Source organism: Vicia villosa, linkage group LG2, assembly GCF_029867415.1.
Source record: "Vicia villosa cultivar HV-30 ecotype Madison, WI linkage group LG2, Vvil1.0, whole genome shotgun sequence".
NCBI lineage: Eukaryota > Viridiplantae > Streptophyta > Magnoliopsida > Fabales > Fabaceae > Vicia > Vicia villosa.
In genome coordinates, this window is record NC_081181.1 from 153581413 (window position 1) to 153597137 (window position 15725).

Sequence of the window (15725 nt, forward strand, 5' to 3'; positions counted from 1 at the left end):
TATATCCTTCCCTTAGACTACCTGCCCTCTTTATGGTAGGGACAGTCTTATGGCGAACGATACTCTCTATGACCCTTACAAATCCAATTGAAAGACTTCCTGCCCTATCATGGTATGGATAGATCCTTTCACCCGAAAAGATAAAAGAACGATTTCTTTCAAACTTAGGGTAGTTTCTACTAATTGCTTGCTCTAAAATTCAAATTACTTTTCACACCTCTTTTCAAAATCAAATTCAAAAAGACTACGCTTATTTACAAGCTAAAGTTCTTCTTCAAAATCTTTTCCAAAACGCACTTCAAACCTTTTAAACAATTCAAAAGTGAGCTAAGCAATTAAGAGCCCATGGAAAACCATGGATGCAAAGGGTGCCTTACACCTTCCCTTTGTATAACTTACCCCCCGAACTCAAAATCTTTTAAAAGGTCCTTTTCTGTTCTTTTATCCTTTCCTAATTGGATAAAATAAAAGTCGGTGGCGACTCTTGCTATCCGCAACATTTCAAATAAAGTCAGTTCACCGTATTACAGCGCTGCTATAGGGGGTGGGGTACAAGAGCGCTTTTATCCTAAAAAGTGCTGGTATAGCCTTAGTTACGAAAGCGCTTTTCAAAAGCGCTGTCATACCTTTTTTAAAATTAAAATTTTTAAAAACAAATTATACTAAACGCGCTTCATCGTTTCCAAATCCCTAATTCCTCTTTCTCTGCCATTGCTGCCCACAGAAAACTTAGAAAATCTTTGAAATCATCTCAGCATTTCAACTCAGAAAACATCGTGCCATCGTTTCCATCATTGCCCACCATTTCAACTCAGAAAACATCGTGCCATCGTTTCCATCATTGCCCACCATTTCAACTCAGAAAACTCACCATCTCAGAAAATCGTGAGCCACCATTCTCCGTTCTTAATCAGTAGCCGTCAGAGAAGAAAATCGTGAACCTTAAGATCAACCTTCGACCACAACCTCCCTCTATCGTCGGACACCGCCGCAACCTCGTCGGACTTCCTCCCTCCACCGTGAATCCTCTGTTTCTCTACTCGATTCACGCTGTGAGCTTCTGCTTCGCGCCGTGACTCTGCTCTCGGGCTATTTTCTCGGTAATTTCATGATCCTTTAGTTGTTGATTCAATTATTTGCATTGTGGATGAAACCTGTTTATTGTTGTTGGTAGTTGATGATAAATTCTAGTGTGGGTCTTGTTGTTTGAATATAAGTGTGATGATGATGATTACATGCTTGCTACTTGTGATGATACTTGAATTATGAATTTCGATTAGATATACGTAGCTACAACTCCACATGTTCAAATTGGCATCAAAACCCCTGTATTAATGTTAGACCGGCTATGATTATTGTTGCTACTTTTTCTAATATTTTCTTATGTCAATCTTTAAATTAAAGTGTAATTGAGGTTTTTGTTTGACCTCATTGAAGTAAATGTGGCCTCATGTTTTGAAACAAATTTGTAGCATTTTCATTATTTTTGTACTCTTTATGTTTCTTAAGGATTCTAGTTATCTCGGTGGCCTAAAGGTTAATTTGATCGGCTTGTGATAGAGCTTTATACATAAGAACTTATATGATAAATACCTATACCATAAGCACTTAATTATGTTGTTTATCCAAATAAAACCTTAGTCTTTTGAATGAAGTCAATATCAAGCATATTTCACTATAATTATATTTCTTATTATAAGCATATCTCATAACTTCATTTGAATAGCTTTTGCGACAAATTTTTGTGTGCTTTCTCGTTAGACATTAATGCTGCCCCGTTATGAAAATACATGCTAAATTGTTGTTTTCTCATGAGATATAATTGCTCCACCTTGATTTCTCCATTTGTATGACTCGACTATGATTTGTGGTCGTTTTCACGACGATGTTTTGACATGGGTAGTTGCTGCCCCGGTTTCTAAGTAGGTGTTAAACTTTGATTTACCTTGCGGTACTATGTATCTAGATTTGCTATAACATCTGGGTGATGATTAGTTTGGTTTCAGATCATTTTCTTAGCCATGTTATGTCATTCATTTTGTTCCCGTAGTGCTGTCCCATTTGGATTCATTGTATAAAAGAGGCTCGTAATCAATTATACATATTCGCAGGATGTATATAAGGCTAATTGTTCTAAATTTTATTTTTCAGAGGATATTAAAGATTTTTTAAAAGAACATCACTAGAGACATCAGATTAGCTTACGGTGTGTGGTTCCAGAAGTTTCTGAATTTCTCTAAAGATAATTAGTTATTCGTTTGCTATAGTTTCTCTAAAGGTAATTAGTTATTCTTTTGCTATAGTTTTTGAATCTCTTTCGTCAAAGTAATTAGTTGTGATTTGAATGAACTGCTACGATGGATCGTTTGCACTTTAATTAGTTGCTTACTTCTCCACTTTAATTAGCCGAACTTTAATTAGTTCCTCTTCATTTGACAGATTATTGCTATTTAATTTCAATTTAGTGTCTCTCAATCAGTTTTTTGGTTTGTGGACTTATATTACCTTGAAATAAGGTAATGTCTTCTTTAAGAAATCAGGGGTAGGCTGAAATAAGGTACTGTCTTCTTTTAGAGACTCAAACAATCGAGACAACTGTAACTTCCTATCTTTAGCTAACTACCAACTTAACCAATATGAAAGCTATAGGATCTCATTAGGTATTTCTTAAGTGTTGCTTATTCACAGTAGTATATTTTTGTACTATAGTTGCATAACATTCTATTTCAAGACTTGAATGGTTTGACAAGATTTATTTCTATTATTCACACTTTATAGGATCTCATTAGGTATTCTGATCAAGACATAATGATGATAGCTATTTCTTATCTTGACAGAATTCCTTAGTACCTGATAGAGAAACCAAGAAGCAAAAGCATTTGTTTAGCTTAATTAAGACATGGATAAAACATGGATGAATTCAAACTGATTGTCGAAAGAGTACGAGAAAGGGGTATGGGAATTCGTTAAGTTTGCGGTTGCGCACTCCGAAGACCCGATTCGAATGCCGTGTCCTTGCCTGGGTTGCTGTTATGGGGATAAGGTTGATGGCAATAAGTTGGCATCGCATTTACTACGGTTTGGAATTGATAGAAGTTATACATGTTGGACAATGCATGATGAGAAAAGTAACGGGAATGTTGAGTCGAGGTGTATACGAAGTATGCTTCAAACGACGATTGCACAGACACATATGATTATGACCGAGTCGAAGAGATTGCAGAAGCGCTTGAAGAAGATCTTGAGGATTGTCCCAAAATGTTTGAGAGGTTGGTAAGCGATGCAGAGAAACCGTTGTATGATGGTTGTATAAAATTCACAAGATTGTCTGCGGTGTTAAAGTTGTACAACTTAAAGGGGGACAATGGATGGTCGGATAAAAGTTTCACAGAGTTATTAGCCTTTATGAAAGATATGCTACTAGATGATAATGTTCTTCCCAATCGAACGTATGAGGCAAAAAAGATGTTGTCCTCTATTGGCATGAGCTATGATAAGATACATGCATGTCCAAACGATTGCGTTTTGTTTCGAAACGAGTATGCAACGTTGAATGATTGTCCTAAATGCGGTGCCCCTCGATATAAGAAAAAGTTGTCTCCGACCAAAGTCTTATGGTATTTTCCTATAATTCCGAGATTTAGATGCATGTATCGTAGTGAAACCGATTCAAGACACTTGACTTGGCATGCAGATGAAAGAATTATTGATGGAAAGTTGCGACATCCGGCAGACTCACCACAGTGGATGAAAGTTGATACTGATTATCCTGAATTTGGAAAAGAAGCAAGAAACCTTCGTTTGTCATTGTCTACTGATGGAATGAACCCGCATGGTATTCAAAGTATCTCGCATAGCACATGGCCTGTGATTCTTATGATTTATAACTACCTCCATGGCTATGTATGAAGCGTAAGTACATGATGTTATCTATGCTAATTTCTGGGCCTAAACAACCAGGGAATGACATAGATGTATACTTGGCACCCTTAATCGAAGATTTAAAGTTTTTGTGGGAGAACGGTGTGGAGGTTTACGATGGGTATAGGAAAGAAAGTTTCAAATTGAGGGCGATGTTGTTTGGAACAATTAATGATTTTCCAGCATACGGAAATCTATTCGGGTACAGCAATAAAGGTCAAAAAGCGTGTCCTGTTTGTGAAGATGAAACCGATACGACACGATTGGATCTTTGTCAGAAGAATGTCTTTCTTGGCCATCGTAGGTTCTTAAATTCTAATCATCACTACCGTGGGTGGAGAAAAGCATTCAATGGAAAGGCCGAACATCGTACAGCCCCGCCTTTTTTGTCAGGTGATCAAATTTTTGAAAAGGTGAAAGATGTGAGCACTCAGTTTGGCAAGCCTTTTGCACATTCACTTGTCAAGGGTGGGTGGAAGAAGAAGTCAATTTTTTTTGAACTTCCATATTGGAAGTCGTTGTACGTAAGACATTTCCTGGATGTTATGCATATTGAAAAAAATGTATTTGACAGCGTTATAGGTACGTTACTCAATATACAAGGAAAGTCTAAGGATGGCCTTAACATAAGGAAGGACATGGTAAACATGGGAATGAGAACTGAATTGGGACCCGTGACGAAAGGAAGACGAACATATCTTCCACCTGCTGTTTACACTCTATCTAGAAAGGAGAAGAAAACATTGTGTAAGTTCCTCAGTGAAGTTAAAGTTCCAGAAGGCTACTCTTCAGATATTAGAAGACTTGTGACCATGAAAGGCCTCAAGTTAAAGAGTTTGAAGACGCATGATTGCCATGTTATAATGGAACATTTTTTACCAATAGGTATACGTTCTATTCTGCCAGAAAAAGTAAGAAGCGCAATAACTAAACTGTGTTTTTTCTTCAGGTCAATTTGCAGTAAGGTGATCGATCCCGCGATCTTACCAACATTGCAAAAAGAGATAGTTGTTACTTTATGTGATCTTGAAATGTATTTTCCTCCCTCATTTTTTGACATAATGGTTCATCTAGTCGTTCATCTTGTGAAAGAGACACAATTGTGCGGACCAACTTATATGAGATGGATGTACCCTGCTGAACGTTATATGAAAATATTAAACGGGTACGTGAAAAATAGAAGTCGACCGGAGGGTTGTATTGCCGAACGATACATTGTTGAAGAAGCGGTTGCGTTTTGTACTGATTTTTTGTCAAATGTTCAATCAATTGGACTCCCCAAATCTCATATTGTTGAAAAAAAAGAAGGAAAAAGGCTAATTGGAAATAAAGTGGTGACAGTATCAATGGTCGAGCGGGATCAAGCGCACTTGTATGTTCTGCACAATGAGATTGAGGTTGAGCCGTCTGTTGAAATGCACAAGGTTGTTCTCCGAGATTTAAATCCGAATAGAAATGAGAATTGGATAGTACGAGAGCACAATCGAAGTTTCATACCGTGGTTTAGGGAACATATTTATTCAAAGTATCATTCAGATCCTGCTTCAGTAACAGAAAGGTTGAGATGTTTAGCCTATGGTCCAAGTATAATTATGTTTTCTTATAGCGCATACGCAATTAATGGATACACATTTTATACCAAAGAACAGGATGATAAAAGTACTATGCAAAATAGTGGTGTTACCTTGGTAGCTGAAGCAATGCACATATCAAGTGCGAATGACTTAAATCCGAAATTTGCAAATTTGTCATATTTTGGGTTATCGAGCGCATTTTGGTGTTTGATTACGCAAAGTTTCAAATTCCTGTATTTTGTTGCAAGTGGGTTGAAAATAATAATGGCATACGAATGGATAAGTCAGGATTTTTGCAAGTGGATCTCAACAGGGTGGGGTACAAAGATGAGCCTTTCATTCTAGCCTCTCAAGCTAAACAAGTGTTCTATGTCAATGACCCGACAAGTACGAAATGGTCTATAGTGCTTTTATCAAACAAAATAGTTGATGAAAACATTGGAGATCAAGGTGATATTGGTGTTGGCATTGAATCTTGTACAAGAAACGATCAAAATGAGAACGAATCTTGTACTAGAAATGATCATAATGAGGGTATTTGGATCAATCCAACCGTCCGCGTTGTTAAGAGACGCGTAGAACACAATCCTACCAAGAAAAGAAAGAGACGTTAGTGAAAAAGGTAATAGTGTACATATTCCGACTAATGTGCGTTATTCAATTTGTACCGATTGTTATATATTCAATTTGTATAGTTTTTTCAATTTGTATTCCAATTGTTACAATACTTATTCAATTTTGGTGCATATTTTCGTTTTGTACATAACTATTGAACCATGTATCCGTTTGTCGACTTCTTTACATGTAATTATACTATTTTGACAATTCCGGAGCTGCTCATTCACTTATCTTTACATTTCGGGACTGTTTTTTTATCGGTTTTGCTTCTGCCCGTGATCAAAAGTCGGGCTTAGGGTCTGAATTTCGGAAAACCGACTTCATTTTTGAGTCCGTGAGGACAATTTACCATAGACATGTAAATTTCGTTCAATTCCGACAACTTTCTTTTTTTTTATGCTTATTCTAATTTCATCGATTTCGATTCCGATTTACTTGTACATGCATGGTTTGACTTCCATTTGACTTGTATAGATTGTTAGCTTATTAATAGTGTACTAATGTGCTTTAGTTTGTTTGATACAGGTTCAATGGCTAGTAATCAAGAAAACCCACAAGAGAACCCACAAGAAAACCCACAAGATAACCCACAAGAAAACTCACAAGATAGAGATGCTCCGGATACAAATCCTCAACCCGATACATCATCAAAAGAAGTTGCACGAGGCATCACCATTATGAAGGGAATCATTCGACATAGAGACCAAGGATTGATATATAATTTGGAATGGAATTCTGATAAGCAACCAATTGGTCCTAATTCTGCAAAGTTGACAAGCTATATTGGTACACTTGTTCGTTTGCATATTCCAGTCTCCGTAGCTAAATGGAATCTGAAAAGCAAAGAGTTGGACGAGAAAAAAGACATGATTTGGGACGAGCTTAAGGTATCATATATGGTAGTTGTTATTTTCTTGACGATAATTTGTTTAAATTACTTATACTAACACACTCTATGCGTATGTTTGTTTGCAGAGGTCTTTTACCATACCAGATGAGCGTAAACGCTTCATTCTTAGTTTGGCCGGAAAAAGATATGGAGGGTGGAAAGCTTATCTAACAAAGCGCTCTTATAGGGGGGCTACCAGAGCGCTTTTCTGGAAAAAAGCTCTTATAGGGGGGGTTACCAGAGCGCTTTTCTGGAAAAAGCGCTCTTATAGGGGGCGCTTTCGTTACCTACGCCAGCGCTGGCTTTGGCAGCGCTCTTAAAGCCCAAAATAAGCGCTTTTAAAGCCCTTACTCGTTGTAGTGTTCGAAATGATGTCCGACTTGAAGGTTAACTTTCACAAAAATAAGGTTTATGGCATTAACGTGGGGGATTGGCTCATGGAGGCAGCTTTGGCTTTTTTGTCTTGTGACATTAACACTCTACCCTTCAAATTCCTTGGTGTAAAAGTCGAGGACAATGCTAGAAAAAATTTTATGTGGAAGGATTTGATCAACCATATGAAGAGTATGATGTCCATTTGAAAAGGTAGACACCTCTCTTTTGCGGGGTATGTGGTGTTGATGAACTCAGTATTGAACGCAATCCCTATCTACACTTTATCTTTTTACAAGGCACCCTCTAAAGTTCTTCAAGAGATTTGTCGAATTCAAAGTAATTTCTTATGGCAAAGTAGGGAGAATAGAAGATCAATTCACTGGGTGAGTTGGAATACCATTTGCAAACCCTATGATCAAGGAGGGCTAGGTGTTAAAGACATTGAGATCTTGAATATTGCGTTATTGAGTAAGTGGAAATGGAGAATTTTGATGGAGAAAGAAGTTGTTTGGTCTAGTATTTTGAGGAGTAGACATGGTAATATTGAGACTAAGGTGCAAATAGGTGACATAAGTGTTTTGCATAATAACGATTCTATTTGGTGGCGTAATGTATTTTATCCGACAATTCCGTAGTTTCTTCCTATTATAGTTTCACAGGTTTAGTTCTTAGCAAAGTCAGAAATGGAAGAGGAATTTCATTGTGGCAGTCAAATTGGTCGGGGCTGCAACCTCTGCAGGCAGCGTTCCCAGATATCTTCCAACGTGCGAGAAACAGAGTCGGCAGTGTTGAGGATGCTGGTGGGTAGACTGGTTCGGTATGGTCCAAGAATTTTGTCGAATTGGTGAATACTATGGAGGAGTTTGACCCTAATGTTTTGAGTGAGTTCGTGAACATGGTGGAGGCCGAAACTTTAGACAAATTTTCTAGTGACAGTTACGAGTGGCTTAAAGGAAATGGATGTATTTTTTCAGTGAAATCTTATTATGATGTTGTTAATAATGGTTCTGTTGGTTTTTCCATTGGGGGAGAGATTGTGAAAGCTATCAATCATTTAAGGGAGGTCAAAGTCCCATCCAATATTTTGTTTTTCGGTTGGAGATTCCTTCTCAACAGGATTCCCACCAAAGATCAGCTCTTTAAACAGGGAATTTTGACGAATAAAAATTGTGCCTTTTGCATGGTTGATGATGAATCTATTTCTCATCTTTTTGGTCGTTGTTTATATTCGGATTGCATCTGGATCAAGGTATTCAATTGGATTGGTAGTGGGATGGAATTGTCTCTATCGAAACTGGTGTCTTTTTTCCTTCATTGTGAGAAGGTGAAGAATAAGGTGAGAAGATTGATTACCGCCGTGATTTGGCTCGCAACGGTTTGGAGCATTTGGTTGATGCAGAACACTATTATATTGAAAAATTCTATTTTCAATTTCTATGATTGTATGACAATGATTGTCCTTAGATCGTGGACTTGGTTATCTGCTTTTTGTAAAACCGTAGATGGCTGTAATTTTTCTGTTTGAAATATTCTACCTCTCTTATGTTTTATGATCTAGGGGTTTTCCCTATTGTAGTTCAGGGAGGAGTATCCCTTATACTCCCATTAATAGATCATTGCCTATTAAAAAAAAGTTTGTTGATTGATGGAAGGATCATTCGTTGGTTGAATACAAAAAAGTTAAATTGCAAATATTAACTTTGTATTTGTATAGTGATTTTTTAATGGAAAATAGGTATCATGTTTCTTATCGTATGTATCAAAGACAAAAATTTATTTATATTTATATATTTTAGCTTGAGACTCACATATAATTTGTTATAGGATTTTTGTGACTGATCTGATCTTTTAATGGTTTGTTTGAGAGTTGTGTTTTAAAAAGTTTTGGAGTAATAAATTTTGGAGGATTGTAATAAAATTGTATTGTTTTTTAAAAATAACAAACACATTTAAAGATAGAGGCGATAGAGACACAATCCTCCAAATTTTTTCCCATTAAAACTCTCCAAAAAAAAATCCCAAACTAACCCTAAAAGTCTAGCTCAACTTTATAGCATAATTTAAAAATATATTTTATTTAAAATAAAATTTTAAAACTCATATCCGTTAACATCCTCCACCGACTCCACCATTCCCATATCCGTTACCATCCCTCCAATATGATTTCTTCTAAGCCTCTGTTTCATAACTCTATGAAAAAATTTATTGTTGGAATCCCCTTCGTTCAACCACCGAATACGAGATCTCTGAATTAGCATGTTTTCCTTAATCTTTAAATTCAACCAAAACTTACTAGTAGCCCTTCTTAGATCTTCCAAGTCATCCTCCCGAACCATTTCTAAATCGTCCACCTTGTTCATATTTTTAACTTCCTTGTCAACCTCCAGGTCAATCTTACCAAAAACATTAATGTTCCACCATCTAAACCTAGATTTCAAAAGACACAATTTTTCCTTCAAAACAAAATCACCTCTCCCTTTAACAACGATATCCGCCCATTCCTTCTCCACAAAGCTCACAAACTCCTTATTCCTAAACCATTCATAGTTGAATTTGAAGGGTTTAGGACCCAATTCTCCTTATCCACAACCAACCACACGGGGCAATGATCTGACACGTCCTTTTCGTCGATACGCTGCCCCACCACCCCCCACCAGTGAATAATACTATCCGAAATCAAAAAATGATCGAGTCAACTCTTGGAACAACCATCTCTGCTAAATCGACTGAACTTTTTCCCTTTACAAGGAATATTGACAAGACCAATGTCTTCAATAAAACCATAAAAATCCCTCCATTCAGCAGTATTACAAACACCAGATCTCCCAACTCTCTCCCTGCTATTTTTTACAGCGTTGAAGTCCCCTCCAATCACCCATTCCCCATCAGAAAATTTAGACTTCAGAACCAGCAAACTACTCTATAGCGCATGCTTTGACTCACCCGAACACCCAGAATAAACATTGAAAATGTAATACAAGCTATTCTTCCAAGACACCTTAATGCCAAGTACCCAGAACCCCTAAAGCTATAGATAATGTCCAACCCTCCCTACTTCCAGAGAATCAACAAACCTCCAGAAAAACCAGCAGAATCAGAGACAGAAAAATTAATTACCTCTTTGTGCCAGAAGCTTCTAACAAGAGACAGAGAAACCGAAGCGAGCTTAGTTTCCTGAATGAGAAAAATATCAGCCTTTCCTTTGTCAATAATTTTCCCAATATGCCTTCTTAACCGAGGTACCTCCTCCTCTAATATTTAGGGTCCCAATAATCATTTTGACTCACTAATTATCACCTCCTCCCTTTCCTGCCATCCTTGATTGAACGATCCAAACCGAGAATCCTCCTCTTAAGCGCTGATTGTGGTTTCGACGACACTACACCAAGATTCACAATTTCCCTCCACATCCTGTCTCCCCCATCCATTCCTAGGTTCTTCAAAAGCCTGGTTTTGTTGCATCTGATAATGCTAGATTCCATGAATTGCTCACCGTAACATTTAGCATTGTCTTCAAGCTGACTACCTTGATGCACCCTCTCCTCCGGATAAAGATTACAAGAAGGGAAATAGGCTTTGTTAACCGCCAACAGGCTAGGTCCACCAGAATACCCCCTCTTTTTGTTGGGCCTTTGGCTATTTTTCTTGAAAATTTTACTTTGTACCCCGACAATTATACTCATACCCCTACATAAAAAAAATTTGGACCAAAATACCCTCATAAAAATAGTATATATTTTTAAAAGTTTTCATTTTTTCTTAACATTTCAAAAAAAAATACAAAACACCCAAAAATATATAAACCGGAACACTTTTACAAAGTCTTCCGGTTTAAAAAAAACACACCGGAACACTTAAAAAAAGAATTCCGGTAATTTTAAAATTTGTAAAGTTTGAAAATGCATACCGGAACACTTATTTTAAGTGTTCCGGTGGTTTATTTTTTTAAAAATTTCTAGACTTTATGCAACACTTTGTAACCGTTGCCTAAAGTGAATGACAATGAGATAAAAACATGGAGAAATCATCTAGGAACGGTTCTTTTCTGTTGACCACTTACTTTAGGCAACGCTTTATAACTGTTGCCTAAAGTTTAGAATTTTAAAATAATTAGGGTTAATACTACTTTACCCCCTGCCATATAGGCGAGATTCGGTTTACCTCCCTCTAAAAAAAAAATTTATTAGACAAACCTTGCAAAATAAAGATTCCATCAAATTTGACTCTGATCAATTTTTTTGGCAAAGATTCTTAGAATCTTGCCTACATGGCATTTTTTATAGTGCTGACTGTACAACACATAAGCAATGTGGCACAGTCAGCACTGCCACGTGGAATTAAAACTTTTTTTTATTTTATTTTTTAAAAAAATTTTATTGATTTTTTAAAATTTTTTTTTAAAAAATTTTTTAGTGATTTTTTTTAAAATCCGTAGGTAAATCCGCAGGTATTGTCAAATCCGTAGGTATTGTCAAATTCGCAGGTAAATCCGCATGTATTTTGAAAGGTAAATTCGTAGGTAATTTTAAATTCGTAGGTAAATCCGCAAGTAAATCCGTATGTAAATCTGCAGGTATTGTCAAATCCGTAGGTAAATCTGCAGGTATTTTTAAATCCGTAGGTAAATCCGCAGGTATTGTCATTTTCGTAGGTAAATTCGTAGGTAAATCCGCACTACCAAAAATAAGATTCTAAGAATCTTGGTCAAAAAAATTGATCAGGGTCAAATTTGATGGAATCTTTATTTTGCAAGGTTTGTCCAATAAGTTTTTTTTAGAGGGGGGTAAACCGAATCTCGCCTATATGACAGGGGGGTAAAGTTGTATTAACCCAAAAAATTAAACCACCGGAACACTTTAAATAAGTGTTCCGGTATGCAACTTCAAATCCCACTTTAATCAACTTTAAAACTACTGGAACACTTTAACTAAGTGTTCAGGTATGCAACTTGAAAATTTTGACTACCGGAACTCTTTTTTCAAGTGTTCCGGTATATGAAAAGTTAAAATTTTATTACCGGATTACTTTGAAAAAATGTTCCGATTTATATATATTTTGGTGTTCCGGAAACTTTTCTGAAAAGTGAAAAAAAAGGAAATTTTTTTAAAATATAAATTATTTATAAAAGGGTATTTTGGTAAAAAAAATTTCGTATAGGTGTATCGGTATAATCGTAGGGATACATACTAAAATTTTCTTTTTTCTTTTAACATATCCACCCATAAGCCCAATCTTTTTATAACAATTATTTTTGTATTTCTTACCCTTAAGCGACAGCTGTCAACCTTTTTCACTATCTGGAACCATATTCACCGAATCAATTGGTTGATCTGTACTTTTCTCCTTATGCTCCAATGAAAAAGACCTTTTCGAGAAATCAGAAAAAGTTGAAGTAGGCTTTTTAGATCGTGCCTCCTAATCCTTTGCACGCTTCAAAGCACTGTCAAAAATACCTTTGTCCAGATTTTCAGAGAAACTGTTGGATATTGGGTCAGACTCGAGGCCACCACCCTTTACTAGAACCAGAAACATCCCCGTTTCCTTTGTCCTTATGTCCTCCTCCTAAAGGGAAACAGAACCACCGCTACTACCATCGTCCTTCTCCCCCCTCGAATATTCCCCTTCGGAGTTATCTCACGATTCTTCTGAGCTAGAATGATAAGAATCCTTATTGACCGACTCAAATTCCTTCCATAGACGTAACAGTCCTTAAGAGTCTTCTCTCATCAAAATGGAATACTTCACTTCATCTCTATCCACCTTGAAAGTTTCTTTCAGAACAAAAGCCGCTGATACTCTAACCAAAACTCTAGCAATATCCATGTTAACCCCATTAGCAGTATTATCGCCTAATCAAACGAAAGCCCCCGAGGAGTTTGCTAGGCTGACAAAAAATCGGAACACCACGCGTGACAAAGGACTCCGTAAAAATGCAGTCAAATTACTCTACTCTCATCCAAGAGACTCCGTGAATATTTAATAAATAATTATTAAATATTTGTCAATGATTAATATAAAATAGATTAAACAAAATAAGCAATAATTGCACGTATATGAATAAAGTCATGTTGTTATATTATATATACACTTGTTAGTTATGTGTAATAAAAGTTTATTTTAAATCAATAATAAATGCCAAAATAAAATATATAACTGATATATATTTTAACATTATTGATACATATTGAAGTCTATATTTGTTATTACAAGAAAATTCAAGCAAGATTAAAATAATACAATGAAATAAAACAAACAAGCATCTCAAATAGCCACGCTATGGAGAACAACAGTTTCAATGGTAAGTCCAGGTCCGAATCCAAACAACACACCCCAGTCAAGTCCTTCTCCAGTAGTCTTAAGTCCATCTTTAGCTGATTTCTTACGCATCTCATCCAAGATGAATAGTACACATGCACTTGACATGTTTCCATATTCACTAAGTATTTCTCGTGTGGCCCTCATCTTTTCAGGTTTTAACCCTAACTTTTGCTCAACTTGGTCTAGAATTGCTGGTCCACCAGGATGAGCAATCCAAAAGATTGAGTTATAATCATCAATGTTTAATGGTTGGAATGCCTCAACCAGTGCCTTATTAATGTTCTTTGAGACAATCCCGGGAACATCTTTAAGAAGATGAAATGTTAGTCCAGCTTCACGAAGATGACCATCGATCGCACCTTCACTGTCTGGAGCAATTGTTTGTGCAGTCCAAACCATCTCAAAGATAGGCTTCTCGATTTCAGGTACAGGGTCAGAACCAACAATAAGTGCCGCTGCTCCATCTCCGAATAATGCTTGTCCAACAAGACTGTCCAAATGAGTATCACTAGGACCACGGAATGTAACTGCAGTGACTTCAGAACAAACAACCAACACACGAGCGCCTTTGTTGTTCTCGGCCAAGTCCTTAGCCAAACGAAGCACCGTCCCACCTGCAAAGCAACCTTGTTGGTACATCATGTACCTTTTGACATATGGGCGAAGACCTAAGAGTTTGGTAAGTTGGTAATCGGCACCAGGCATATCTACACCACTTGTGGTGCAAAAGATCAAGTGAGTAATCTTGGATTTTGGTTGACCCCATTCTTTTATAGCTTTCACTGCAGCCTCTTTCCCTAGCCTTGGTACCTCTACCACCACCATGTCTTGCCTAGCATCCAATGAAGGTGCCATATATTCACAAAGACTAGGATTTTCTTTCAAAATCTCCTCTGTCAAGTACATATATCTCCTCTTGATCATAGATTTATCACCTGAAATAGTTTTAAAGAAATGACATTAGGACAACCGTTTTGTATGAAGGATAGGAATATTTAATATCACAAGTAGCTTCTACAAAAAAGTACTTACACATGCGTTGGAATTTCTCTTTGAGAACAGTTTTGTGCTCACTGTTAGTGATCTTAAAGTAAAAATCAGGATATGTGCTTTGTTCAACACAATTAGCTGGATTCGCAGTGCCGATGGCCAAGATAGTTGCAGGGCCTTCTGCCCTCTGAGCCTTACGGATTTCAGACACACTAACCATCTTGATGTTTTTGGTAGCAGAAGAACTCAGGTAGTTTACAGAACTTGTTGTAGAAAAGGAATATGGATTGAAAGAGAGTTGTGGTGGAAAGATGTATGGGATGAGAGGGTTTTATATGAGAAGAGAAGAGTGAATATAGAAGGGTAGGTAGCTGAAAACATCGCGTGCATCATTCAAATACTTGTAATATTTTCATACTTCATTTTTTTAATCTAGCATTCAAACACAACTTGGTGTTAAATGTTAATAATATATACTATGTACGTATGAGTTTGGTAGGAATTATCTTGCTTAGTCTTTACCATCTCGTTTTTTGTTTGTTTATTCAACAATAATTGTCTTGCTTTTATTTATATTATGGTCAACAATGGCTATTTTATTATTTGTATGTTAAATAGTTGAATCAAGCATGAAGGAGAAAGAGTCATGAGGGTTAAGTACTGAGGCGATAAAAAAATGGATAATTTTGTCATGTGTATAAATGCACAATCAAATGCCGGGGGCCGCAACTTTAACTATAATCTAACCATTTTTTACTTCCTGGTCCATATAATCTTTTAGATATAATTAATTATAAGTATGCATTGCACTTTGAAGGTTGAAGACACAATGCATTATCTTGTCAGTTCAATATTAGTATATTAGTGTTTTTAGCTGGATCGTGATCAGGACGGAGCCAGAACTTTTAACTAATGGGGGCAAATATATGCATATATTTTTATTTGGTGAGGACTAGGTTACCCCATCAAAACTAAGGGTAAATTACCCATCTTTATATGGACAAATAAGATTATGCCATATGTATTTCTTTTTAAATAAT

At 36.5% G+C, this 15725-nt stretch overlaps 2 protein-coding genes across 2 annotated transcripts; one reads left to right on the top strand and one right to left on the bottom strand.

Annotated features, from left to right (window-relative positions):
- Positions 1-8230: 8230 nt before the first annotated feature.
- On the top strand, positions 8231-8902 carry LOC131650377 (uncharacterized). Its single transcript, XM_058920091.1, has one exon. The coding sequence runs from the start codon at positions 8231-8233 to the stop codon at positions 8900-8902; it is 672 nt and encodes a 223-aa protein (XP_058776074.1).
- Positions 8903-13510: 4608 nt separating this feature from the next.
- Positions 13511-15061, bottom strand: LOC131652545 (chalcone synthase 6). Its single transcript, XM_058922425.1, has 2 exons — positions 14728-15061; positions 13511-14630 (listed from the first exon to the last, which is right to left on the bottom strand). The coding sequence occupies exons 1-2, from the start codon at positions 14903-14905 to the stop codon at positions 13639-13641; spliced, it is 1170 nt and encodes a 389-aa protein (XP_058778408.1). The 5' UTR covers positions 14906-15061; the 3' UTR covers positions 13511-13638.
- Positions 15062-15725: the final 664 nt, after the last annotated feature.

Excerpts from the sequence above, each read along its gene's own strand:
- LOC131652545 (XM_058922425.1), bottom strand. The coding sequence starts at position 14,905 with ATGGTTAGTGTGTCTGAAATCCGTAAGGCTCAGAGGGCAGAAGGCCCT. Across the intron at positions 14,631-14,727 it reads AGAGAAATTCCAACGCATGT|GTGATAAATCTATGATCAAG; the intron begins GTAAGTACTTTT and ends AAACTATTTCAG.
- LOC131650377 (XM_058920091.1), top strand. The coding sequence starts at position 8,231 with ATGGAGGAGTTTGACCCTAATGTTTTGAGTGAGTTCGTGAACATGGTG.